This window comes from Manis javanica, chromosome 2, assembly GCF_040802235.1.
Source record: "Manis javanica isolate MJ-LG chromosome 2, MJ_LKY, whole genome shotgun sequence".
Taxonomy (NCBI): Eukaryota; Metazoa; Chordata; class Mammalia; order Pholidota; family Manidae; genus Manis; species Manis javanica.
The window spans coordinates 166,492,401-166,519,432 of NC_133157.1; the positions used below are offsets into that span (position 1 = coordinate 166,492,401).

At 39.1% G+C, this 27,032-nt stretch overlaps 1 protein-coding gene across 1 annotated transcript in view; it reads right to left on the reverse strand.

Annotated features, from left to right (window-relative positions):
* Positions 1–19,403: 19,403 nt before the first annotated feature.
* The window catches only part of TPD52 (tumor protein D52), a 277,749-nt gene continuing 270,120 nt past the window's right edge, over positions 19,404–27,032 (reverse strand). The window contains exon 3 of the mRNA XM_036998061.2: positions 19,404–19,694. Coding sequence (XP_036853956.1) covers positions 19,529–19,694 — 166 coding nt within the window. The 3' untranslated portion in view covers positions 19,404–19,528. The remainder of the gene's footprint in view (positions 19,695–27,032) is intronic.

Consider the following 27,032-nt stretch of genomic DNA (forward strand, 5'->3'; position numbering starts at 1 on the left):
TTTCCAGTCTCCCCCCCAGCAGCAAAATGGCTTCTTTCATCATCGCCGGCCTTCTGCCCCTGGGAGAGCGAGCCTGTGCTCTTGGGCAACACAGGAGGTCCTTGCGCCTCTCAGCACCACCCACTCTTGGGGCTAAAGGGGTCACTGCTAATTGCTATGTAGTATCTGGCCTCAGGAACCTGTGTGATGACCTCAGGCACACAGGGCACCGCTGGTAGACCTGAGTAAACTGCCGCTACCCACCCAAAAAGAGGCCTCAGACTCCCTACCACCTAATACCAAGCACAGGGCAACACCACTTACTTGGTACCTACCATACACGTTAATTATTATCCTGTTTACTCCTCACAACAATATATTATGGATGATAAAGCAAGCTTCCAGACGCTCAGTTGCCAAAGCTACACAGTTAGCAGGTGTCAGATCTGTCTGACAAGGGTCTGACGCTCACAAGGGTCCCACGGTCTTGGGCAGGAGTAAGGTCAATATTGTGTGCAGTAAAGTAGCAGAGTTGACAGAAGGGGGAAGGAGTGGAGAGGCATTTCAGTTTTTGTGAGTTACTTCTGCAAGTTGGGTTTCTAAACTAGTAACATTCACATTCTCGTTGCATTAGCTCTTCCCTCTAAGGGATCCCCTCAAAGGCTTGAGATTTTAACCAGCATCAGAGGTGCCTCCGCTTCTTAAATGCTCGACAGGGAGAATCCCAGCTTTCATTCATCACTCAGGGCTCAGATAAGCGAGTAAAAAGTGGGAAACTAGTTGTACTAGCTCAGGCTGCCATCAAAACTTACCATAGACGGGATGACCCAAACGACAAAAATCTATTCCCTTACAGTTCTAGAGGCTGGAAGTCCCAGATCTCTTCTTGGCTTGCTGACAGCTGCCTTCTTACCATGTCCTTACATGGCAGAAAGAGAGAGAAAATTCTCTCTGCCTCTTCTTTTAAGGCCACAGTCCTGTCAGAGCAGGACCCCACCCTTATGACCTCCTCAAACTGATTAGCTCCTAAAGACCCTGTTTCTAGATACAGTGACATTCGGGGTTAGGGCTTCAGTAGATAAATTCGGAGGCACACAATTCAGTCCATAGCACTAGTGATATGTGAAAGGCTAAAAGTTCAGTGCAGTTCTAGAATTCAAAGCTGTGGTACCATTAACAGCGACCAAAAAGTAGATATTGAATAATGCATTAAGATTAATGGAAATGCAGTAGGAGTAAATAGGAAAGAACAAAAATTAGGTCTTAGGTGCTGCTGTAGAATAGTTTCATGTTTTAGAATACATGACTGGATATTCATTATTTTGCATATACCATGAAGTGTGATGCCATTTTCTGTGCCTGATACCATGAGACCAGCTTCTTTAGAAGTGTATTTGCAATACCTTCTGACACTTCAGAAAGTGAAAGCCAAAAGGAAAGTCAAAGAAGATCCACTTTATAGTATCATATTTGAGAAAGATGCTCTCATAGCTAGAAGCAACTATACAAATATTTTTACCAAGTTAGAATCTTTCCTATAAGAGACCAGTTTTGGTTCAAACTAATGTGTCAGTGGAATCCCATTTTGGTATGGTTTTCGTTTGTTTGAAAAACAAGTCCACGGAGGCCAGATTGATCAGGAAGCTGATTATGCCTCTCCATGTATGGAAGAAGAACAACCCTACTGAGAAGGTTTATCTTGGCCAAGCACATGGACAACAGGAGCAGTGATTTCCTATTCACTTTCTAGTGACATTTGTGTAGGTCTGGTTGATTGTGGCAAAGAGCTAGGAACTGAGGACTGCCAAGCTGTAATAAAATCCCTTTCTGACCTCAATACCTGGAGAAGAAAAATGGTGCACTAGACCCAGAATGGCCAAGCACATCAAGAAATGACATCTACACTACTGGCCTAAAGAATTGCCTCCTTCTGCTAGTAAATACTTTAGTCATTTACATCTAAGTATGAATTTGTTTTCCTCTTGAATTGTGGATGGAATCAATATATTTTCCCCCACATTTTTATCTTTTTACAAAGTGCTATTATGTTTTATAGTAGATAGCATTTCTTTCCATGATCCACAGCACCTCTGAAAACCATCATTCATTGGAAGGTTTAATAGGATGGATCAAGAGGTAAAAGTAGGGATAATTTTGGTTGATAGTGTCTGGCTTCCCAAATGACAATCCTGGGGGTGAGGTGGGTAGTTGATGGCAAGAGGATTAGAGCTTCAAAATGTTAGGACTGACAGCACTTACTGCCCAGGGGGAAAAGGAAATAAGATTCGGCAGATGGATAAGGAGCACAGAAAAGGAATTGGAAACTAGACTTAATTCGCTTTATGGTTTAACTAGATAAGGTCATGGGCATGGGCAACAATCTCTTACACCAACCCTGGGACATGGCCGGCTCTTAGCAGGAAGGTTCACGTGGACCACAGCACTATTAAATCAGAGACAGAGGTTACTGAACTGCTGTTACTACCTGTGACTAAGACAACTATTGATCAGAAATAATTAAGGCACTGCTACTAAACTGTAACATTCATCTCTCTTGGGTGCCTGGGCTATCTTTATCTCCAGGCTTACACATTTATCTTTTGTTTTAAGAGATAAGCTAAATTACATCACATTTACTGGAAAACTTAGGCTCTCTTTCTTGACCAACAGTTATAGAGTAATTACTCTTGAAAATGTTTTTATTGTGGTGAAATATACATAACATCATCAGTTTTTTAAGTGTACAATTTTAAAGTGTACAGTTCAGTTCAGTGGTATTAAGTACATTCATACTGTTTTTGCAACCATCACCACTATATCCAGAACTCTTTCATCCTCCCAAACTGAAACTCCATACCCCTTAAACAATAACTTCCCATTCTCTTCCCCCAACCCAGCCTGTTAACCATGGTTCTACTCTCTGTCTCTGTGTATTTTATTCTAGCTACCTTATCTAAATGGAATCATACAGCACTGTCCTTTCATGTCTGGAATATTTTACTTAGCATAATGTCTTCGAGTCATCCATGTAGTAGCACATGTCAGCACATCCTTCCTTTTTAAGGCTGAATAATATTGTATGTGGATCCAATAGTTTGCTTATCCATCACTCATAGATGAAAATAACTACTTTTTAATAAGCACACAAGTACTTACACATAAAGTGCTGTCTTTCAGAACAGAGCACTTGGAAAATGATACACTTACTGAGTGATGCCTTGTGTTATGGTCTGAACTGTATTTTCCTGAAATTCACATGTTGAAACCTCAATACCAATACTTTGAAATGTGACTGGAGACAGAGCCTTTAATGTGGTGATTAGGTTAAAATGAAGCTGTTAGGGTAAGCCCTAAACCCTAATCTAATTTGACCAGTATCCTCATAAGAAGAAATTTGGACACACAAAGGGACACCAGGGGTGCACATGCAGAGAAAAGACCATGAGCAGACACAGCAGGAAGAGGACCATCTGCAAGCCCAGGGGAGAGGCCTCGGGAGGAACCAAAGCTGCTCATCTTGATCTTGGGCTTCCAGCCTCCAGAACTGTAGGAAAGTAAGTTTCGGTTGTTTAAGCCCCCCAGAGTGCGACATTTTATTGTGGCAGCCCTAGCCAGTTAACACAACTTGTTTGGGTGCTTTTGTGGAATTGCCTCCCAGCCAGTTGAAGACCATGCACCAAAATCAGCCTCGTTCCTTTAGAGTCACAAACAATATTACTCAGCTTGATCATGAGTGTTTTCATCATATTTGGCTTTACGTGGCTTTTGACTTTTTAACAAAATAATAAATCCTCTCTTAAAGGATAACATGCCTTCTCCTGAGGATATTCAAAAGAATATTCTGCCAGCTTTGAAGGCAGTTCTAAGAGGAAATTGCTTTAAGCACTAGCGACAGATTTGAAATAAGTATTTTGTCTACCATGGTAACTTGCATTGAAGGATATAACACTCATTAGGATGTGTATGCTCTGTTATGTTTGCTGAAGAATCTGTCACATCACTTTATATTCCTGCCTCGTCTATCTAAATATAATGCGTGTACATTTGGAACCAGCCTCATACATTTTTTTCTCCAAAAGCTCAAGCTCTTCCAAGAGCTCCATGACCTGACTCTTAAACCAAAGCTTCAGAGCCTTCTGTGTCCTTAATCTGCAGCTGGATTGTTTTGATACTCTGGTCAAAAGTATCAGCTCTCAATGAGGCTCAGTTCCCCAGCAAACTCCAGGCAGCCCTCTGTCCGCTGCCCTCAGAAGTAGCAGGGGAAGGTGGGGGTCGTGATGAAAACAGTGAACGATGTGGAGAAGAGAGCAAGTCCTAGGCAAGTGGGCTTTTGCGTCTTGAGGAAAAATAACTGAGTTGGAATCAGGGACCTTGAGCCGTGATAGGAACTTAGCTTGAAGAAGACTTAACATTTGTCAGGCTCTTACCAAAAAGCTTCAATTACATGACACTGTAAAGTTACTTAACCAGTAAAGAGGAGGTTGGACTAGGAATCATGGTCACTGTCATTATTGTATAAATCTCTAATTTTACTGAGGGTCCTTATCTGCAAATTTCCCACTGGAAAAATCTCAACAATGACACCAACAAAGAATCATTTGTTTTTCTTAAAAACAAAGTGCGGCTTCTTGCTGGGCTAAGCTTCTTAAGGATAGGGTCTGTGCTTGATGATTCGTCATCTTGACGTATTCAGCACAGTGTTGGGCACCTAGTGGTACTTGATAAATACTGAATTAATGAATTATAGTCCCTCACTAGGTTTTCAGTTCCCATAATTCCAAAGTTCATCCTCCTCTGTTTTGGCCCCACATTCTATCTCATGCCCTTGATTTTTCTTTCATTCTGTCATCCTCATGTTGAAACCCAAATTTATAGTAAAACTGCACATGGCCAGAATAGCTTTTAGCTTCACCACAGCTCTGAATTTGAACTTGTAAGGTCAGCTAGGGCAATGAAAAGTGTATAATCCTGGGTCAGAATCAGAGAAATGGACTTGGACTTGGACTGAAGCTCTGCCCTCCTCTTGTTGACCAACTGTCAGGCCAATAAAGAATGATGTCATAGCCAAAGGAATCCAGCCGTTAGAGCTCTCTTAATTTTTGAAGTTCAATGGCTTTAAGGTGCTCCTTTAGACTTCAGATGGTTAATGAAATTAAGTGTATGCAAGAGAACTCTTTCAGTTAAGAAAAAGAAATCCTAGAGCATGATGACAATTCTTTTCATCAAAACAAAACAAATGGACTAAAACACCTGTTAAAAGCCCTACCTTCGTGTCCACTATCTTGGAGCTCCGTGCCAGTTTGTAAACTTGAAAAAACTCATTCCATTGTTACCCCCAAATATGCCACATACAAAATGATTGTATGTAGACAGAAACCAAGAAAAAAACACCCGCACAGTGAAAGAAGTTTCAATTCCTTATCATCAGGCATATGCATTTTCAGTGAGCCCTCATTCTTCCAGCAGACTGCCGTGCAGGCCGGCAGGCGGGTGCTCCCTCTGTGGACACCAAAGCCCTGAGGAACTTCTTCACTGTGTCTGCACTTGGCAATCATGCCCACTGAGAATGAGCTTTCTTTTTTGAGGACCTAGGAATGCAGTATGAACAATTTACCTTTTTTCCTCAGGAGCTATTTCCTTCCTCATTAATGCAAAGAGAAAGAGCTCGCAAGGGCCCTTGACATATAAATGTCCAATTAGGAAACTTTCAAAGCTGACATCATCTGAAATGCTCACATCTTTTTGAAAGGGCAGAAAAGGAAAAAAGAATTTATCATTTTACTGCTAAAGAAGTCCTTCAATAAAATGAGCTTCTTCTTTGCATATTCCACTCCAGCTAAGCTAAGCCTGTTGTTCTCATCCATTAAGTTAAATATTCACATTCTCATTTGGTACAGTCCTGGAGCCACATACTATTTATTCATTCTCTTATTGTCTTAACTTGGATTTCCTAAAGAAATAGCCTGACACCAGGCCTTGTTGGCAGATAGATCATTTGGGAGGGGATTTTAGGAAGGAGGGGAGAGAGATCAGGGAGAGTAAGACAGCAAAGGAGGGGAATACACCACTGTGGGAAACAGGGGCTTAATTCTTCTCAGGAATCACCTGAGAAGTCCACTTAATGCTGTGCAGAACTGTCCTCTTTGAAGATAGGAAGCAGGTCTAAATATCCATCAACTTGTTGAATCCATCCCATTGGTCGAAGGTCATCATTGGGGGTGTTAACTTCCCAATTTATGCAAATGAATTTGGAAGGGGCTAAATAAGCATATGCATTTGTATCTGTGGTGCCCCAGGGTAAAAAGCAAAAAACACATGATATATTACCTACAGCTGCGTAATAGGTAACCCCAAAAGTTAGAGGCTTAAAACCACAAACAATTGTTATTTCACAGTTTCTGTGAATCAGGAATATAGGAGCAGCTGGGTAATTCTAGCTCAGGATCACTCATGATCTTGTAGTCAAGTTGTTGATGTAAGCTTCTGATAAGAGCTGATGGCTTGACTGGGGCTGGTGGATTTGCTTCCAAGGTGGCTCACTCACAAAGCTGATGGCAGAAGATCTCAGTTCCTTGCTGGCTGTTGGCAGGAGGCTTTATTTACTCATTCCATGGGCCTCTCCATAGGGCCATTTGTGTGTCCTTACAGCATGGCAGGCTGCTTCTCAAAAAATAAGTGATCATATCTTTTATGATTTATCCAATAATATCTGCACTATAGGTCACACAGACCAACCCTGATACAATTTGGAAGGGACTATATGAGAATGGGAATACCAGAAGGTGGAGATATACAGCCAGACTATATAGGGGCTATCATGGAGGCTTACTACCACATGTGGGTATGTGCTTAAGGGGCACAGTCAGCACAAAATGTGCCGAAACCTACACGGAAGCGTTTCTACTCCACACGGAAGTGTCTGCTCCAACCACAACTGAAATAATATGTGAGACCATGAAGATGTCATGGTATTCCTGATGTCTGTCTGCTCAAGTGACGCCTCCTTCATCCTCCCTCATGGCTTCTGTCACTCATTCCAATCATTTCCTTGGCTTCTCAAGTTCAACCCAGAAGGATGTTCAGTTAAACAAAGATCTCATAAAATACTGATGGACAAAGCTAATCTAGAGTTCTAAAAGACAACTACAATAGATGATCTGAAAATGGCATACATATTGGATTGATTAAATCACTTAGAAAGCTTATTTCTTGGTTTGCTTTCACCCCCAAGCTAATGCAGACAGGCTATGGAAGCCAACACATGACTGGGCATTTTAATAGGGAAACAGAACAGATCAGAACAAACCAGTTACCCAGGTTTCACTGAACAGGACAAGGCATAACCCTAAAGGAACTCTGTGTTAAACCCAAATGTCAATCAAATGCATTCATCACATAAACATTCATTTGGTCTATGTTCAGTGAATATTGCAACAGAGTTCTTTGGCTTTTCGGGGTCATAGAGGTTAAAGAACAGGTGCCCCAAAGTCATGATTTATTGAAACACATGTAACAAAATTATTTGCATGGGTGTGGAAAAAAGCATTTCCATCCGTAGAACAGGTTTAAAAAGTTTAGGTTGCAAAGACAGCTAATTGCCCATCCAACATCTCCTCTTTCTCCTTATTAACAGAACACAATGTAGATGTCTAGCTTAAAAAATACTTCCCATATTCTCTGGAAATTTGGAATGGCCATATGACACTATTTTGACCCATAAAATTCACCTGAAGTTGGCTGAAAAGTTCCAAGGTTTTGCTCTCCTGACATACGCATACTCCTGCCTCTGCCTGGAAAGTTGAGATAGCAACTGACTGGAGCCTGAGGAGCCACCTGTAGTCATGAGGGAAAGGCTAACAGACCCGCAGAGACCCTGGGCCACAAAAGAGCCGGCCACTGGCCAGCTCTGTACTTGTGTGAGAAAAAGAAACCTCCTTATGGCTGTCCCACTGCTATTGGAATTCCTCTTACCTGCAGCTGACCTCGGTCACTAATGAATACAGCCCACACAGAGAGTTTTAGATCATCCCTTGCCAGGTGATAATTTTGTTGCATCGCTCATTAAATTTAAAAATTTTTCATTATCCTTAAAGAAGCAGTTTCCAGGTTGTCACATGTATAAAACCATCAATTCTGTTTTCACACCATGATGATCTGACACTTCTGCATATTGGCATTTTTTTTTCAGTCCCTGCCACTGGCAGAGTTCTGGCATAGCTTTGCTTCTACACATAGGACAGGTCTATCTAGATGCCAGCCCCATCTCCTTACTCCATTCCCAGCTTCCCCCACATTTCCTTGCAGAAGCTTTTCCTGACTTCTCCATTCTAAACCAAGTTACCCAGGTACAGTCCCATGAAAACTGATCTTTTCTTTGTGGAAGAAAAGTACCAAATTTATGCTTATGTATTTATGTTCAAGAGTATGTGTACAATATCATTTCCCCTCGGAGTATAAGCTCCAGGTCGCCAGGGCTGTATTGTCTGTGTTCACCCCTGTGCTCCTGGTCTCCTGAATGGTGCTGGGTGGAATGTTATATCCACAGTCTTTCATGGAACCCCTGGGAAGTCCAAGTGGAGTACTCTTCTTCCAAGGATTTACAGAATTTACATATTGTCAGACATGATCCCCATTCTGGATTCTGCTAATTTAAATGTTCAGGCTTTCCTACTTGTTTCTCATATTTTTATTATCTCTCACTGAAAGCCTCAAGGGAGCAGGAATATATCCAGGGATGGTGACACCCCCCATGCAGGCCAGGCAAGCTGCCAAGCTGCCAAGCCAATTGATAAGAGTTTCCAGGGGTACACGCTAGGTTGTAATCCTTCTTCGCTGCCTTGAACGAAGGAAAATATTAGAAACCAGAATATCTTAATGCTTTCTCATGTGTGTTCTTTTTTAAGGGCTGCATTTTGAAGAGGTAAATAGAGACTAGAAAATCTCTGTTTATACTCTGGTGGCAAAGCAGGTATCTAAAGAGCATTTAACTATGGTGATACTTTGCTCCCAAGTAAAGGTTCTATTTGTTACAATACGATGCAAAGTTATTTGGCTTCTCAGAAGGCACCATTCTCCTGGGTTCTATACAAAATCAAAGGCAAGATTTCAAGATATGCTATTTTTAGAATATTAAAACATGAGCAAACCAAAGTGAAAAGACCAAGGAAAACTGGAAAGGAATCTAACACGTCATCAGAAAACTTGAAAATGTAATAACTGCTTGGAAAATATATTACCGTTTGCTCCTTATTCTGTTTCCTTTAAGCACCTACTACACTGGAAATGTCCAGAGTAAGTTCTTCCTACCTGGCTAGTTAAGCCAGACGGCCTGGGTTAAATGACATGGAGGCAGGGAGTGGACTGAGAGATGGGGAGGTAGAGGCCGGCTGGAAGCTGTATTTCCAGGCATAGGCTACACAACTGTGGGGCTGAGCAGTCTTAGTAACAGCAGGGCAGCTGGAGCCAAGGGTTCTGGAACATCTGGGTGCTTGGAGATCTAGAATACTTGAGTCCCAAAGGAATCTGGTAGAAGGATTTCTATTGCATAAATAAATCTCTGACTCATCAGTGATTTAATTCAAGGTAGTACTTTTTAAAGGTGCTTCATTTTCTACTGGAATTAGGATAGAACTCCTAAAAGAAATACTATTTAAAATTACTAAATAAAAGTAATGTACAGGAACCTATATGAAGAGGATACAAATTAATTTACCAATCCTTTAGTCACTATTTGAGAGATATCCACTTTAAGGGGGCGGGAGGATATATTTTCTTGGTTTTTAATGTAACCTCAATATACTAAAAGTACTATGAGAAAATCACACTTTTTAAATTGTAATATTCTTCAGTGCCTTTTAGACAAGAATTTTGGAAGTTTACTAGTAAGTCATCCACTACAAGGTAACCCATCATAAAGAACTGACCAGAAAAAATATCAGACACATGTAATTGGTAAATCTAAGGTAGAGAATTATACTTTCTGTATCACTATAACAAGGGTAGTAGGTTTAGATGCAGACAGAAGGTGTTGACTTTGCCAGAGATAGAAATAGTGTCTTTGAATGCTATTCCACTGAAAAAATAATATTTTACACCTGATGGGGCCAGAATATTCATCAAGAAGTTATGACTTCTAAAGTCACTTTCAAGTCCACAAAAACAAGCTAGACCGGTACCTTCACCTACCCAATGCTTGGAGAATCAGACTTGTAAGGCTGACCTTGAGGCCAGAAAAATGACTAGCTTCCAGCATACAGCTTATATTTGTGCTAATGAAGTATACCTGATGGCTTAAAAATTTCTTATCATTGTTGTTTTGGATAAACTACAACTTAGAATGGGGTTGGAGACAGCAAAGAGCAGTTCTATTTATCTGTTCTGAGGCCCTAAAAACTAAGTCAGTGAATAAATCCTTTTTAACTTCCTCAAAAAAGTCTATGTAAGAAAATTGCTCATTGTTGTAAGTTTGAGTCCAGCTGGGCTTCTTTCATAGTTTCTGTTCCCGTGTTTTCATCATCAGGTAAATAGGAATATTTTACGGGTTATGTCACAGTTTCATATGTGGGGCTTGGATTAGAAGAAACACAGATGGGCCTGATGGAAGTTTTACTTTGTGGACAGTGTGATTTTTTCATTCTGTTGGGTGACATTGTTTTGTGTATATACACAGAGAAAAGTTTAACAAGCAATCATTTATGAAGAGAATGGGGGCATATGAGTGGTTCTCAAACCATAGAGATTACCTCTTTGTGAGGACAAATTTGATTAAGAAGAACTGCTTGTCCCCTTTTTGTGGCATTGAACAGGGAATCACATGCCTCGCTTCAATGTAACCATCTTTCCAGCATCCTTGAGGAAAAAGCCTGTCGTCACTGGCGTAAACAGCGTCTGAGTGATGGAAGAAGCACTCAGAGGCAAGGTGGCACTGAAAGTCTGTGAGACCTGCCTGCGGATCCTCCAAAAGAGAAGGAACTCTGCTGTGTCCCCTCTTCTCCTCAGACTTCCCACAACCTTTAGACTCAAGAAATTCTTCCCTGGCTGCAGTGGCTATAGTGAATACTCTAACATTTGTGCCAACAAAGAAATAAAAGCATAGCTACCATGTAATGAGACAGCCTTTCAAGTCACACACATAGTCACCTCCTCTGTGCCTGCCCTGGAGGCCAGCAAAAGGCTGAACGTGGAGACTTGGGCCCAGCAATCAGCTTTTCATGAGAAAATTGCCAGGAGCTATGAACCAAACTGATACTTGAAATCTGTATGCATGAAACCTGTTCGTGTAGCATGATCTTTTAGTTTCTGTTCAAAGCCTCTGAAACAAAGTGGTGAACCACCGTTTACTCAGAAAGCATGGGGTAACAGCAGAGGTGAGGAGCTGGGGTGGAGAAGACCGGGAAGAGAGGGGAGTGGAATGGCAGGTAATCTAGAAGATTTACCAACCTCTATGGTAAAAATGCCTGCTTCTTAGCTTGGGGAACAGAGTTTGCAACATATCACATATATGTAATAAAAAGCATGCAGATTAAGAACAGAGTGGAGATTACTAGAAGCAAGTACATTGACATAAATAAAAACTATCAGCTTATAGCAAAGGGAGATGATAGATATCAAGTTGAAAAAACTTAAAAAAGAACAAAGGTCTGGGGCCATTCTGTAGGAGCCAGCTGCTCTCCCCACCTTCATAATCCCTGGGAAATCACATCATGAAATTGTTTTCCATAATGGTGGTCCTGAGTCATCAAGGAAAACTTTCAAGCCTGTTCAGTATTCTCTACTTTAAAAAGCAGGAAATGTTTTGGGCGACTGAGTAATTCATTTTAGAGTTTTATAGGCAAGATTTGGTTGTGTTGACTTTTACACAACTGAGATCTCTCTGATTAATCAAGAGTTTACCATGCTTTTGATCAATAACCTTTTTAAATGATTTTCTCTAAAAAACATTGATCATGTTAACATGTCATTAGACATGGTTAGTCAGAAAAACAGATTGTTTTCCATATATCAAAAATTATTTTTAAATATTAACCCTGACCTGTACTGGAGAAAGGATTCTGTGTAGAATTTATATAGATGGAGAAATGACTGGGAAAGAGTTGACAGCATTAGAAAGAGCACGAACACTAGCTGGTGACTTGGCACATTTGCTTATGCTAATATAACCTGCACAGAAATTGTGTGGTGGAAGGTGGAGGTGGGACACCACAGGTGGGGCCATGGGGTTTGGGGACATAGATAATGACCCCAAGCCTCTCTGCAGTAGATGTGAATGAAGATCACAGTGTTTTGTCCCAATATGCAAATCCTGTGCAGACCTTAGGAAAGGGCCATAACGTGGCCCATAATGAAGACAGACACTGTCTTTCATCTGGAAGAAGATGGCACTGGGATAGGAAATCTGACAAACAGGCCCTCACACAGCGGAGACAGGAGGCCTCACCTCCCTGCGCGTTGGCTCAGAGCTGTCTGATGTGTTTGAGGTGCTGTTTAAAGGGACATTCTGGTGAAAGCAGAAGCCAGACTCTTGGAGCAGAAGGGCAGGAACAAACCCAAAACATGCCCTAGATCCTCTAAGCATGAGTAAGCCTTATCTAATTAGCTAAAGTTCGTTATAGGTAAGCTGTATCTGTTTTCCTAAATAGCCATGGAACCTTTGTAATCGTCCTTGCACATCACAGCCTGTTCCTGAGTGGTCACCAGTCCACACTGTAAATATCCATTATGGACCACTTCCTATCTGCAGAGGCAGGGTCAGAGAATTATTTAGAAGATAACCACTATAAAGCTAATTCACCTCACAGGAGTAAGACTTTAATTTCTGGCTTCCCAGAGGATCCAGCTTTATAATCACTCCCCTTCTTGAGCTTTGTTGAATGTCTTTGTTTTTATTCCTAGTTCTTGCTCCACACCTGTCAGGTAACATCTACACTAGATTATATGGAGGCTGATTATAATATCCACTTGATAGATTTTCCAGGACTTTTTCTGGTCCATTAATCATTTCAAATTCTGTTAACATTTGCACCAAAGGATGAGTGGGAAGGGAAAAGGCGTTATTAAAGATAGCAATGGCTAACAGACCCAGAAACTTAAAAAAATAAAATAAAATTACAGGCAGGGATTACCTTAAATTGTTACCCATTTTGTGGTTCTGTTTTGGAAATTTACTAGTCTATGGGGCATTGTCAAATATATCTAAAAGATAGTTATGTAGCAACATAATGCAGACATACCATTATTTCTGAACAACAAACTTGTAGCATCTACCCAGAGTCCTTGTCTCAGCTGTCTGTCCACATGGAATTCCCACTCCTTTCAGCATGGTTCTGGGAGCTGGGATATCATTTTTATCTGGTGGCTTCTGTGGTATTTACTGCATCTAAAATGAAAGATTCTGCATTTAAATGCTGCCTGGAAAAAACACAGTATCTTTCTTTAATTCATTCATTTGGAATAATTATTACTATCGCAGTCTTATGTGCGTTTTTTCCCAGACCATAGTGATTTGAAACTTACAGTATGGTGAAAGAGTTGGATTGTTTTTTCAAGCAGGCAATTTTTGAAGCAAATGATAGTAATTTGAGCCACTTTTTGGTTTCTAAAGATTTCATTTGTCCACATCATGATTTCATGATCCATACAATTTCTTACCTGGAGACTAAAATCCTACATTCCAAAACCCCATTTTCCATTTTGCATATGTAGAATGCAGGTATGGGAACATAAAATAGGACATATCCGTTCATAGAGTTTCCTACATCTTTACTCAGAGCATCTCTGAGTTCTGTGTAATTAGACTGAAAGAAACATGGGGGAAAAGTTAGTCTTTTCAAATAAACTACGTTTTTCCCTTAGGAATTTATACTAAAATGTGTGTTTATTTTTAAAAACCAAATGATATGAATATAAGAAATGCAATACTGGGTCAGCCCAACAGTCTAACCAGCCTGCGGTTTCAAAGTCTTGTAGTATTCCATTAATGTTGGCTTCAGAAGATCTGGGATTTATTTCAAACTCCCTGGTTTCCTTTAATACTCAAATCCAGGTTTACTATTCATCTAAACTTTTCCTGAACTTACTTATATCTTCAATTTAAATCAACCACAGAAACAATGAGTTCCTTAGTGGCAAGGATACTACACCCTAACCATCATGAAACTAGAGCAACGACCCTGCTAGAGGGGAGTGAAAATGGGGTAATTCAATCTATCACAGTTTTGCTCTTGGTCGTAATTATTCACATCCTCCCTAGATGCAAAATTCACTCACTCCCATCCCATGACAACTCCCACAACCCTCAAAGCCTCATCCAATCACAGTATCTGCCAAAAATCTGGGATCTCTGTAAGGTCCAAATCCTGCTACTCTTGACCCAGAGACATAAACTGAACAGAAAATTATCTGCCTTCTACTACCTATGGTGGGCAGCTTCTGAGTTGACCCCCAATGGTCCCACCTCTTGGCGATCATGGCCTCATGTTATCTTCTTCCTGGGAGTAACTTGTTTCCAACCAATAGTTACCAACCAATAGAATATGCATATTGTTGAGGGGATGTCATTTCTGTGATAAAGTTACATAAGATAATGACTTCCATCTTGCTAGTGGGCGCTCTCTCAAATCTCTCTCTTGTGGACTTAGATGAGGCAAGGTGTCATACTGAGGAAGATCGTATGACAGGAACTGAGGGTGACCACCACATAGCCACCACCAAGGAGTTGAGGCCTCCAGTGTAACAGCCCTTACATACTGTTATAACAGTGTAACGGAATCCTGCCAACCATGAAAATGGCTTGGGAGAAGATCCTTCCTCAGCTAATCCTTAAGATGAGATCCCTGGTTGCAAACTTGAATCAAGCCTTGTGACAGATCCAGAATCAGAGGAGCCAATTAAGCTGTGTCGGGAATTCTGACCCACAAAAACTGTGAGATGGTAAATGTGTTAAGTTGCTAATCTATTACTTAGCAATAAATATTATAACAACTGATGTACAATGGCAGAACATGGTGACTACAATAAAAACTCTAATTTGACAATGTGAACAATAGAGGATGCATAGCAACCACTGGACCACAACAGCTCTGAAATCCCTTAGGTTGGTGGGAATCTTACTAACTGGCCAGTTCGCTATACCTTAAAGCAGGGCTGTTCCTTGATTAGACCCCTAATCTACTTCACAGGGGCACCTCTTGAATCCATTTTTCTCCATTGTTCTCAGTTCTGTCTTCTCAGAGGTTCTTCCTGAGCCAGCATACTCCTTGCCAGCTTGTGAAGGGAACACTTGGAGAATTGGGCCCTCTTATCAGCGGAGCTATTTTTTTCAGATACCTTCCTGCCTGTAGAAGCTTGGGGTCCATGAGGTCTTTTTACATCTTAAACATTTTTACTCTCTCTTTAGACTGGAAGCACTTTTGTGAATTTCTTTCTCAACAACTTTGTGGGCTGTTTGATTCCAATCAACTTCATATGCCAAAAGGCACATCTACATTTTTTTTTTGAGATAAGCCTGTCTCTCAACTTATTTGTGTCTACTCCAGGCACACCCAGCCGTCTGTAGCACTTTGCCCTTAAGATGTCTGGTGAGTTCTGCCCACCAGAGAGGCTGTGTGTCTTAGTCCTTTCAAAATGTTACAGCTTCACAGTGGCTCTGGTCTTCCCCCTGAGGTCCTGTCTTTCTGTCAACACCATGGGTTTCACTTTTGCTTGAGCTGTTTAAATGGGCTACTTTTGGTTTGATAAAATCATTCTTAAATTCATCTATTTCTTATAGTATCTTATTAAATACAGCTTATGCTTTCAACATTCTGCCCCATTTTCCCCCAAAAGTTTCTATTAGGTACCTTTCTATCTTCCAAGTTAGCTCTGATGACAGTTTACCAAATGCTCTGCTACTGCACAACACAGACTACTATTTTTCTAGTGTCCTGCAACAACTTCTTTGCTACCCACTACCAATCCCAGAAACAATGTCACTACCAGGTACTAATTTCTCTATCAGTTAGCTATTACTGTGTAACAAATAACCACAAAAATGCAAGTGGTTTATGACAACAAGCATTTATTTCACTCTCTGGTCTACACGTCTGGGATGGCTCTGCTTCAGGCTGTGGGTGCCCGGAGCTTGTCTAGTCTGAGGGTCTGTGTCAAAGGCTAGACTCAAATGTATGTTTCAGCTTTTGCTCTTATCACAGTCATTAAAATCCTATTGCTCAAAGCAAGTCATATGGTCAAGTCCAAAGTCAGGGGAAAGTACACTTCATCATGAGACCAGATTGAGTATGTATACACAATGTTACTACATTAGAGGAAATAATTGAGGTCAATAATTCAGTCTTTTACACTAAGTAAAATCTCATTTGAATAAAAGTTTCTATCCCTAAAGTTTCTTAAATTCCTGGCCTAGATAATATCTAAAGTCTTTTCTAGTGCTTTGAAACACTATTGAAATAGAATATTTGCATAGGTAAAGGTAAATCAACAAGTACAGAAAAAGGCTGGGTCTGTTTGGGTGTTTGGGGTGGTTATATATTTCACCCAGCATCTAGGAGTGCAGGAAAGTCAGCATGAAGATGCTCCACAATCAGCCAGCTCATTAGCCATTATTAATTATGGGATTTCAGATTTGTCATGCCCTAAATTGTACAGTCAGACTTGTTTAAGTTCAAAAATATATTCTAGCACAATGTTCACAGCAGCATTACTTTCAGCAGCCAAAAGATGGAAATGACCCAATGTCCATTGACAGATGAATGGATAAACAAATGTGGTATATACACACAGTGAACACTATTCAGCCTTAAAAATGAAATTCTGACACATGCTATAGCATGGATGAACCTCAAAAGCATTTATGCTAGATGGAGTAAACCAGACACAAAAGGATAAGTATTGTATGATTCCACTTATATCAGGTAACTACAGTATTTAAATTCATAGAAAGTAGAGTGGTAGTCATCAGTAGTTAGGGGCAGAGAGAAACAGGAGTTACTGTTTCATGGATATGATTTTCAGTTTTGAGACGATTTAAAGGTGATGGACAGTGGTGACAGTTACACGGCATGTACTTAAAGCCATTGAACGGTATACTTAAAATATGGTTAAAATGATAAATTTTGTTATGTATATTTATAATTTAAACAAGTTATTTGCCTCATAGACAAAAAAATCTAAATCTAAATACAGTAAGGATAATCCACACCACAGTATCTCTCTACATAATAGGTAACTGAAGAGTTGACCATATTTAGCAATTAAATTTAGGTGAAATAAAAATGAAATTGGGAAAGGCTGAAAAACTCTTTTAACAACTCATTTATATTTCAAATAAAATTGGACTCCTCCAAAGACATGATGGACCTGCTGTGACTGAAAATTCACCTATTTCAAGTTCATATTCTTGATCAGAAAACTGGGAGACAAATAAGAATTGTAGCTTTTGTATGTCAGTACTTGTATGTTTGGAAGTTGTTGCTGTTATACAAATACACTGTTCAGATCACCCTTAAAATTAATGAAGGAAGTGGGAGGAAACCTTGGGAAGTGATGGGTATGTTTATGGACTCTAGGGTGGGGACAGTTTCTTGGCTGAATACTTATTCTGAAATTCCTTGAGTTGTATACATTAAATGTACACAGCTTTTTAAATGTCAGTCATACTTCAATAAAGTGGCCTAAAAAAAGGGAGTCTGATTCTTGGAGTGCAGCTCATCGACAGCCTCAAGCTGCTACACCTTTGGAATCCATGGGCGTTCATGCAAGGCCACATTCCTTGAGCATCTCTGATGACTGAGCTTGGTGGAGCACAAGAGTTGTGCCATTCCTGCCTAATGGGACTCTTCTAATGGGTAATCCTTGCTCTGGCGCTCCCCAGAAGCCTGGCAGGAATTTCACAGAGCTGCACCACAGTCTGGACTCCTTCCCTCTTTCCCTTCACAGGTGCAGATCACATCACAATTTGAATAGTTTTTTCTAAATAATTACTATAGCAATGAAAATGAAATAAAATTATACATAAAAGTGAACTGTTTTGTGAGGCCCTGCATTGATATCACACCTCAATTTCAATCTGTCACTGTTAACACCTCATAACCTCAATCCTTGCTCTAATTATTTTTTTAGTGATATAATTGTCATAGAACATTATATTAGCTTCAGGTGTACATGATTCAGTGATTCAGTATTTATTGCAAAATGATCACCATAATAAATCTAGTTAACACTTGTCACCATAGTTACTCATTTCTTTGTAATGAAAACTTAGGAGATCTATTCTCTTAGCAACTTTCAAATATACAAAATGGTATTATTTATAATGATAGTCACCATACTGTATATTACATCACCGTGACTTATATTTTAGAGCTGAAAGTTTGAACTTTTTAACTCCCTTCACATTTTTTGCAGCTCCTCCAGCCCCCCACCTCTGGCAACCACAATCTATTTTCTGTATACATGAGCTCATTTTTCTTTTCTTTTTTGCCAGATTCCACTAGTATTAAGTGCGACTTATTTCACTTAGCATATCATCTACATCCATCCATCCATGTTGTCACAAACGGCAAGATTTCCTTCTTTTTATGGCTGAATAATACTCCAGTGTGTGTGGGTATGTTTGTATACACACACACACACACACACCCCACAGTGGGTATGTTTGTATACACACACACACACACACACACACACATACACAGTGTTTTTATCCATCCATCTATCAATGAATGCTTATCTTGCTTCTATATTTTGGTATTGTAAATAATGTTACAATGGACATAAGGTGCAGATGCCTTTTTGAGTTAGTGTCTCATTTTCCTCTGATAAGTACCCAGAAGTGAAATTGCTGGGCCATATGGTAGTTCTATTTTTAATTTTTTGATGAAACCTCCATACTGTTTTTCATAGTAGTTACACCAATTTACATTCTCACTGATAGTACACAAGGATTCTCTTTACTCCACACCCTTGCTAACACTTGTTATTTCTTGTCTTTTTGATAGCCATTCTAACAGGTATGAGGTAACACCTCATTGTGGTTTTGATTTGTATTTCCCTCATTCATGATATTAAGCACCTTTTCTTATGTCTGCTGGCCATCGGTATGTCTTCTTCGGACAAATGTCTATACAGATCTTCTGTGCTCCCTGCTTAATTTTTATCTTCAGTTCATATCACTGTCTAACATGCTATATATTTTACTTACTGTGTATTTCCCCCAAAAGTTAAGTTCCACAAGACAAGCAATTTTGTCTAATATGTTTACTGCTATTTCTTTGGTGTTTAGGATAGTGTCATGCACATGCAAAGTACTCAAACATATTAATTGAGTGACAGAATTTTTTGGTACAGTTTACACTAACCCAATCAAAGGAAAGAATCGGTATAAAAAGGGAGGGGGGATATAGCTAAAGACCACTCTAACAAATAAGAACTATAATTATAGCTTTCATTTATTATGTCTTCTTTCAATCATTTATTCACCATTTTCTAATTGCATTTTTGGTGAATACCTGGGTTCAACAAAAAAGGAATAAATACACTAAGTAAAGTTCATTTATTATTCACTATGTTCCTCTTTTGATTTTGAGTCTTTACTCTCCTGGAGCCCTAAAAGAATCGCATCAGCCTCTAGTATCGTTGTATCTGTTGTTGCTCCCAGGAACCTAGATGTAAGTTCAAGATCTAATAGCCGCAGCCGGACTCTGGTTCCTCTCTGGTATTTCCTAAACAGGAAGAAAAAGAATTCCATGAATTTTACATATCTTAATATGAACAACTAGTTAGAAGTAAAATTCAAATTCTAATTTGAGTTGGTTCAAGATGAAATCAACACTTCCTTAAAAAAAAGTTAATACTGGCACCTGAGAAATAGTTGTTTTTGACAGAAAAGTAATTTGGTTGTATCAGAATTTTCATCTTAATTACCTGTAAAGATTTTATACTCAAAAATAAAAATGTATTCCAAACTGAAATTCAAACAAGTTGGTTCTTAAAACTGATATTTTCATGTCATTCATTTTTAAAGTCAGAGAGCATCAAGGGAAAGAAACGATTCCCGGATATGTGTTTTTCTTCTAAAATAAAAATCTTGTAAATATTACAAAAGCAAAATGGAAAAAAGTCTAAGAGAAAAGTACTTAGTATTGGGGTTGACTGCGCTGTACCTAATGTGCAATGCTGACCATAATATGATGGGCCACTTTGGTCAATAAAATATTCAAGTGATACCAAATGAAAACTGACATTTACTTTTCTTCCTTCAATTATTTTAGAAGTTTAATACCAACATTTTGAAAAAGTACAGGAGAGTGAAAATACTGTTTCTGACTGAAAATCACAAATCTTTAAAGGTTTAAATATATACTTCAGGAAGATGATTAAAGATGGCGGCATGAGAGGTGAGACAGAGGTTTCCTCCTAAAACTGTATATAATATGAAAATATAATAAATGCAACTAATACTGAAAGAGCAATAGGAAAGGGACCTGTGTCAGACTGCATATACCCCGAGAAAAGAATAAACCTAATGGAACATGGTAACATACCAAAGCCATGACCCGGAGGGACCAAGCCCTTACCCCACCCAAGCTCACTGGTGGGAGGAAGAGAAATGGAGCAGGGAGGGAGTGGGGGCTTAGGACAAACCTACATTACATGATACTCTCGTGACTAGGAGATTGGAAAGCTAAGAAAGGCAGAATACCTGGAGAGACTGAGATTCCAGCTGCTTGTGGAAAACAGGGATCCATATCTGGCTGCTCTGGGACAAAAGAAAGGCAGGCAGTCTGAGAGACTTCCTAACAACAAGAGGGCTGCTAAAGGGGCAAGGACTGCACAGACCTTACTGCTCAGGAAAAAGGACAGGTAGACAAAATTGTCTGGGTGCACTCTGCCCAGCAGGTTGGGAACTCTCAAGATCTTCAAGCGCTCCAGCCCCTTGGCTGGCTGTGCAGCTCCAAGTGCCCCCTCCATGATAAGCAGTCGACTACGCCTTCCTCCCAGCCAGTCTGCACCTGGCTTGCAAAGCAGCAAACCCTACCTTGGTGTTAGGCCAGCCAGAGGGAAGCCCCGCCTACAGCAGCTACAAACGCAAAGCAGAGAGGCCTGTACCAGTGTGCTTGGCCCACTGGTTCTGGCACTGGAGACAGGCATAGCAGCCAGGAAGCAAGAAACAGCTCTTTCCTCCCTCCCAGGCACCAACACCGCTTACTTGTGACGCACAACATTGCTCCAGGGGCTGAGCAGCTCTAGAGAGTAGAGCTTATGGGCACTAGAGGGAGCCACATACAAATATGAAATGTCAAAGGAACCTGGTTCAAAGCAAAATTATAAGTACACAAGAGAAACGGTCAAATGAAATCGACCTCATGAATCTTCTTGAAAGAGATTTCAAAATAAAAATCATAAACATGCTCATGGAGGTACAGAAAAATATTCAAGAAGTCAGGAATGAATTCTGGTTGGAGATTCAATCATGACAGAACACAGTATCAGAAATGAAACATACAATGGAAAGTTTTAAAACCAGATTAGATATGGTAGAGGAGATGATAAATGAAATAGAAATTAGAGAAGAGGAATACAAAGAAGCTGAGGCACAGAGAGAAAAAAGGATCTCTAGGAATGAAAGAATATTGAGAGAACTGTGTGACCAATCCAAATGGAACAATATTCATATTATAGGGGTACCAGAAGAGGAAGAGAGAAAAAGGGACAGAAAGTGTCTTTGAAGAGGTAATTGCTGAAAACTTCCCCGATCTGGGGAAGGAGATAGTCTGTCAGACCATGGACGGGCACAGATCTTCCAACACAAGGGACCCAAGGAAGACAACATCAAGACATATAATAATTAAAATGGCAAAGATTGGGATAAGGCCAGACTATCAACAGCAGCCAGAGAGAGAAATAAGATCACAAAAAAAAACTAAAGACCAATATCTCTGATGAACATAGATGCAAAAATACTCAACAAAATATTAGCAAATCAAATTCAAATAAAAACACCAGGCTTTCATCAGACTTCTCAGCAGAAACCTTACAGGCCAGAAGGGAGCGGCATAATGTATTTAATGCAATGAAGAAGAAGGGCCTCTGACCAAGATTACTTTATCTGGCAAGATTATCATTTAAATTTGAAGGAGGGATTAAACAATTTCCAGATAAGCAAAAGCTGAGAGAATTTACCTCCCACAAACCATCTCTACAGTGTATTTTCAAGGGACTGCTATACATGGAAGTGTTTCTAAGGTTTAATAGCAGTCACCAGAGGTAATAAAAACCACAGTAAAGTAAGTAGAACAGTTAATTACTAAGCAAATGCAAAATTAAACCAACTACCCCCAAAGTCAATCAAGGGATAGACAAAGAGTACAGAATATGTACCTAATATATAAAGAATGGAGGAAGAAGAAAAAGGAGGAGAAGAAAAGAAACTTTAGATTGTGTTTGTAATAGCATACTAAAGAAGTTAAGTTAGACTCTTAGATAGTAAGGAAATTAACCTTGAACCTTTGGTAACCATGAATCTAAAGCCTGCAATGGCAATAAGTACATACTCATCAATAATCACCTTGAATGGATAAAAAAAAAAGACCCACCTACATGCTGCCTATAAGAGACTCACTTTAAACCCAAAGACATACACAGACTAAAAGTGAAGGGATGGAAAAAGATATTTCATGCAACTAATAGGGAGAAAAAAGTAGGAGTTGCAGTACTTGTATCAGACAAAATAGACTTCAAAACAAAAAAAGTCACAAGACACAAAGAAGGACATTACATGATGATAAAGGGGTCAATCCAACAAGAAGATACAACCATTATAAATATCTATGTACCCAACAGAGGAGCACCCACATATGTGAAACAAATACTAACAGAATTAAAAGGGGAAATATAATGCAATGAATTCATTCTAGAAGACGTCAACACTCCACTTACTCCAAAGGACATATCAACCAGACAGAAAATAAGTAAGGAGACAGAGACACTGAACAACACATTAGAAAAGATAGACCTAACAGACATCTACAGAACTCTACACCCAAAAGCAGCAGGATAGATATTCTTTTCAAGTGCACATGGAACATTTTCAAGAATATATCATATACTAGGCCACAAAAAGAGCCGCAGCAAATTCAAACAGATTGAAATTGTACCAACCAGTTTCTCAGACCACAAAGGTATGAAACTAGAAACAAATTACGCAAAGAAAATGAAAAATCCCACAACCACATGGAGGCTTCACAACATGCTCCTAAATAACTAATGGATCAATGACCAAATAAAAACAGACAGCAAGCAATATATGGAGACAAATGACAACAATAATTCAACACTGCAAAATCTGTGGGACACAGCAAAGGCCGTGCTAAGAGGAAAGTATATTGCAATACAGGCCTACTTCAGGAAAGAACAATCCCATATGAACAGCCTAAACTCACAATTAACAAAATTAGAAAAAGAAGAACAAATGAGGCCCAAAGTCAGTAGAAGGAGGGACATAATAAAGATTAGAGCAGACATAAATAAAACCGAGAAGAATAAAACAATACAAGGAATAAATGAAAACAAAAAATGGTTCTTTGAGAAAATAAGCAAAATAGATAAATCTCTAGCCACACTTATCAGGAAAAAAAGAGAGTCTACTCACATAAACAGAATCAGAAATGAGAAAGGAAAAATCACTACAGACACCACAGGAATACAAAGAATTATTAGAGAATACTATGAAAAACTACATGGTAACAAACCGGATAACCTAGAAGAAATGGACAACTTTCTAGAAAAATACAACCATCCAAGGATGACCCAGAAAGAAACAGAAAATCTGAAAAGACCAATTACCAGCAATGAAATTGAACTGTTAATCAAAAAACTACCTAAGAAGAAAACCCCTGGACCAGATGGCTTCACTGCTCAATTTTATCAAGCATTTAGTGAAGACCTAATACACATCCTCCTCAAAGTTTTCCAAAAAGTAGATGAGGGAATACTTCCAAACTCATTCTGTGAGGCCAGCATCACTGTAATAGCAAAACCAGGCAAAGATACCACAAAAAAAGAAAACTAAAGACCAATATCTCTGATGAACATAGATGCAAAAATACTCAACAAAATATTAGCAAATCAAATTCAAAAATATATCAGAAAAATCATCCATCATGATCATGTAGGATTTATTCCAGGGATGCAAGGATGGTACAGTATTAGAAAATCCATCAACATCATCCACCACATCAACAAAAAGGACAAAAACCACAAGATCATCTCCATACACGCCAAAAAAGAATTTGACAAAATTCAACATCCATTCATGATAAAAACTCTCAAACAAAATGGGTACAGAGGGCAAGTACCTCAACATAATAAAGGCCACATATGACAAACCCATAGCCAACATTATATTTAACAGTGAGAAGCTGAAAGCCTTTTCTTTAAGATGGGGAACAAGACAAGGATGCACTCTCCCCACTTTTATTCATCATAGTTCTGGAGGTCCTAGCCTAGCAATTAGACAACACAAAGAAATAAAAGGCATCCAGATTGGTAAAGAAGAAGTTAAACTGTCACTGTTTGCAGATGATATAATATTATACATAAAAACCCTAAAGATTCCACTCCAAAACTACTAGATCTAATACCTGAATTCAGCAAAGTTACAGGATACAAAATTAATACACAGAAAAATCTGTGGCATTGCTATACACTAACAATGAACTAGCAGAGGGAGAAATCAGAAAAACAATTCCATTCACAGTTGCATCAAAAAGAACAAAATATCTAGGAATAAACCTAACCAAGGAAGTGAAAGACACTCATGGGAGAAATTAAAGAAGATACCAATAAATGGAAACATATCACATGCTCATGGGTAGGAAGAATTAATATTATTAAAATGGCCATCCTGCCTAAAGCAATCTACAGATTCAATGCAATCAAAATACCAACAGAATTCTTCAACAAACTAGAGCAAATTGTTCTAAAATTCATATGGAACAAAAGACCCTGAATAGCCAAAGTAATCCTGAGAAGGAAGAATAAAGCTGGGGGGATTATGCTCCCTAACTTCAAGCTCTACTATAAAGCCATAGTAATCAAGACAATTAGATACTGGCATAAGAACAGAACAATAGCCAATGAAACAGACTAGAGAGCCCAGACATAAGCCCAACCATATACAGTCAAGTAATATACAATAAAGAAGCCACAGACATACAATGGGGAAATGACATCCTCTTCAACAACTGGTGTTGGCAAAACTGGAAAGCTACATGCAAGAGAATGAAACTGGATTGTTGTTTAACCCCATATACAAAAGTGAACTCAAAATGGACCAAAGACCTGAATGTAAGTCATGAAATCATAAAACTCTTAGAAGACAACATAGGCAAAAATCTCCTAAATATAAACATGAGCAACTTCTTCCTGAACGCATTCCCTGAGCAAGGGAAACAAAGGCAAAAATGAACACATGGGACTACATCTTTACAGCAAAGGACACCATCAGCAGAGCAAAAAGGCACCCCATAGTATGGGAGAATATATTTGTAAACAATATATCTGAAAAGGGATTAATATCCAAAATATATAAAGAACTCACACAACTCAACACCCAAAAAGCAAATAACCTGATTAAAAAATGAAGAGACAATTCTCCAAAGAAGAAATTCAGATGGCTAACAGACTCACGAAAAGATTCTCCACATCACTACTCATCAGGGAAATGCAAATTAAAACCACAATGAGATATTACCTCACACCAGTTAGGATGACCAGCATCGAAAACACTAAGAACAACAAATGCTGGTGAGGATGTGGAGAAAGAGGAACCCTCCTACACTGCTGGTGTGAATGTAAGCTAGTTCAACCATTGTGGAAAGCAATATGGAGGTTCCTCAAGAAACTAAAAGTAGAAATACCATTTGACCTGGGAATCCCAGTCCTTGCAATTTACCCAAAGAATACAAGTTCTCAGAATCAAAAAGACATATTCACCCCTATGTTTATTGCAAAACTATTTACAATAGCCAAGATATGGAAGCAACCTAAGTGTCTATCAGTAGATGAATGGATAAAGAAGATGTGGTACATATACACAATGGATGCTATTCAGCCATAGGAAAGAAAAATCCTACCATTTGCAACAACACGGATGGAGCTGGAGAATATTATGCTCAGTGAAATTAGCCAGGTGGAGAAAGACAAGTACCAAATGATTTCCCTCGTTTGTGGATTATAACAACAACAAAGTAAAACTGAAGGAACAAAACAGCAACAGACTCACAGAGTCCAAGAAGGGACTAGCGGTTACTAGAGGGGATGGGTGTGTGAGGGCAGGTGGGGAGGGAGGGAGAAGGGGATTGAGGGGTATTATGTTTAGTACACATGGTGTGAGGGGTCATGGGGAAAACAGTGTAGCACAGAGAAGGCAAATAGTGAATCTGTGGCATCTTACTACACTGATGGACAGTAACTGCAATGGAGTATGGATGGGGACTTGATAATATGGGTAAATGTAGTAACCACATCGTTTTTTCATGTGAAACCTTTATGAGAGAGTATATCAATAATACCTTAATAAAAATTATAAAAATAAATAAATTTATACTTCAATTACTCTAAGTTAATTTTAAAATTAATTCTATAACAAATGAAAAAGTTCTCAAAGTCCCTGGAAAATGATTTTCACAGACCACATAACTAACAGTCTTGACACAATATCTGATTAACTATTCTGAAGATATTTAGAAATAGTCCATTAAGTAAGTCAATGCTATTTAGGTTTTTATAAGTTATTTTTCTTTCCGATTATGCCTTCTGTAAAACCTTTTGTAAAACTTAGAAAATCTGAAGTCATATTTTCTAGTCTTATATGTACATCTACATACATGAACATGTATATGTATTTGACAACATGGATATTTTGTTTAAAAAAACTGAAGAGATATCCTAAAGTCTTAATTGAGGCATAGCGTTATATTCTCAGAAAAGAGCAATTATAGGACATAATCTATATGAATTTAATCATGGGGAAAGAAAGGTTAATTCAGAGAAGGTAA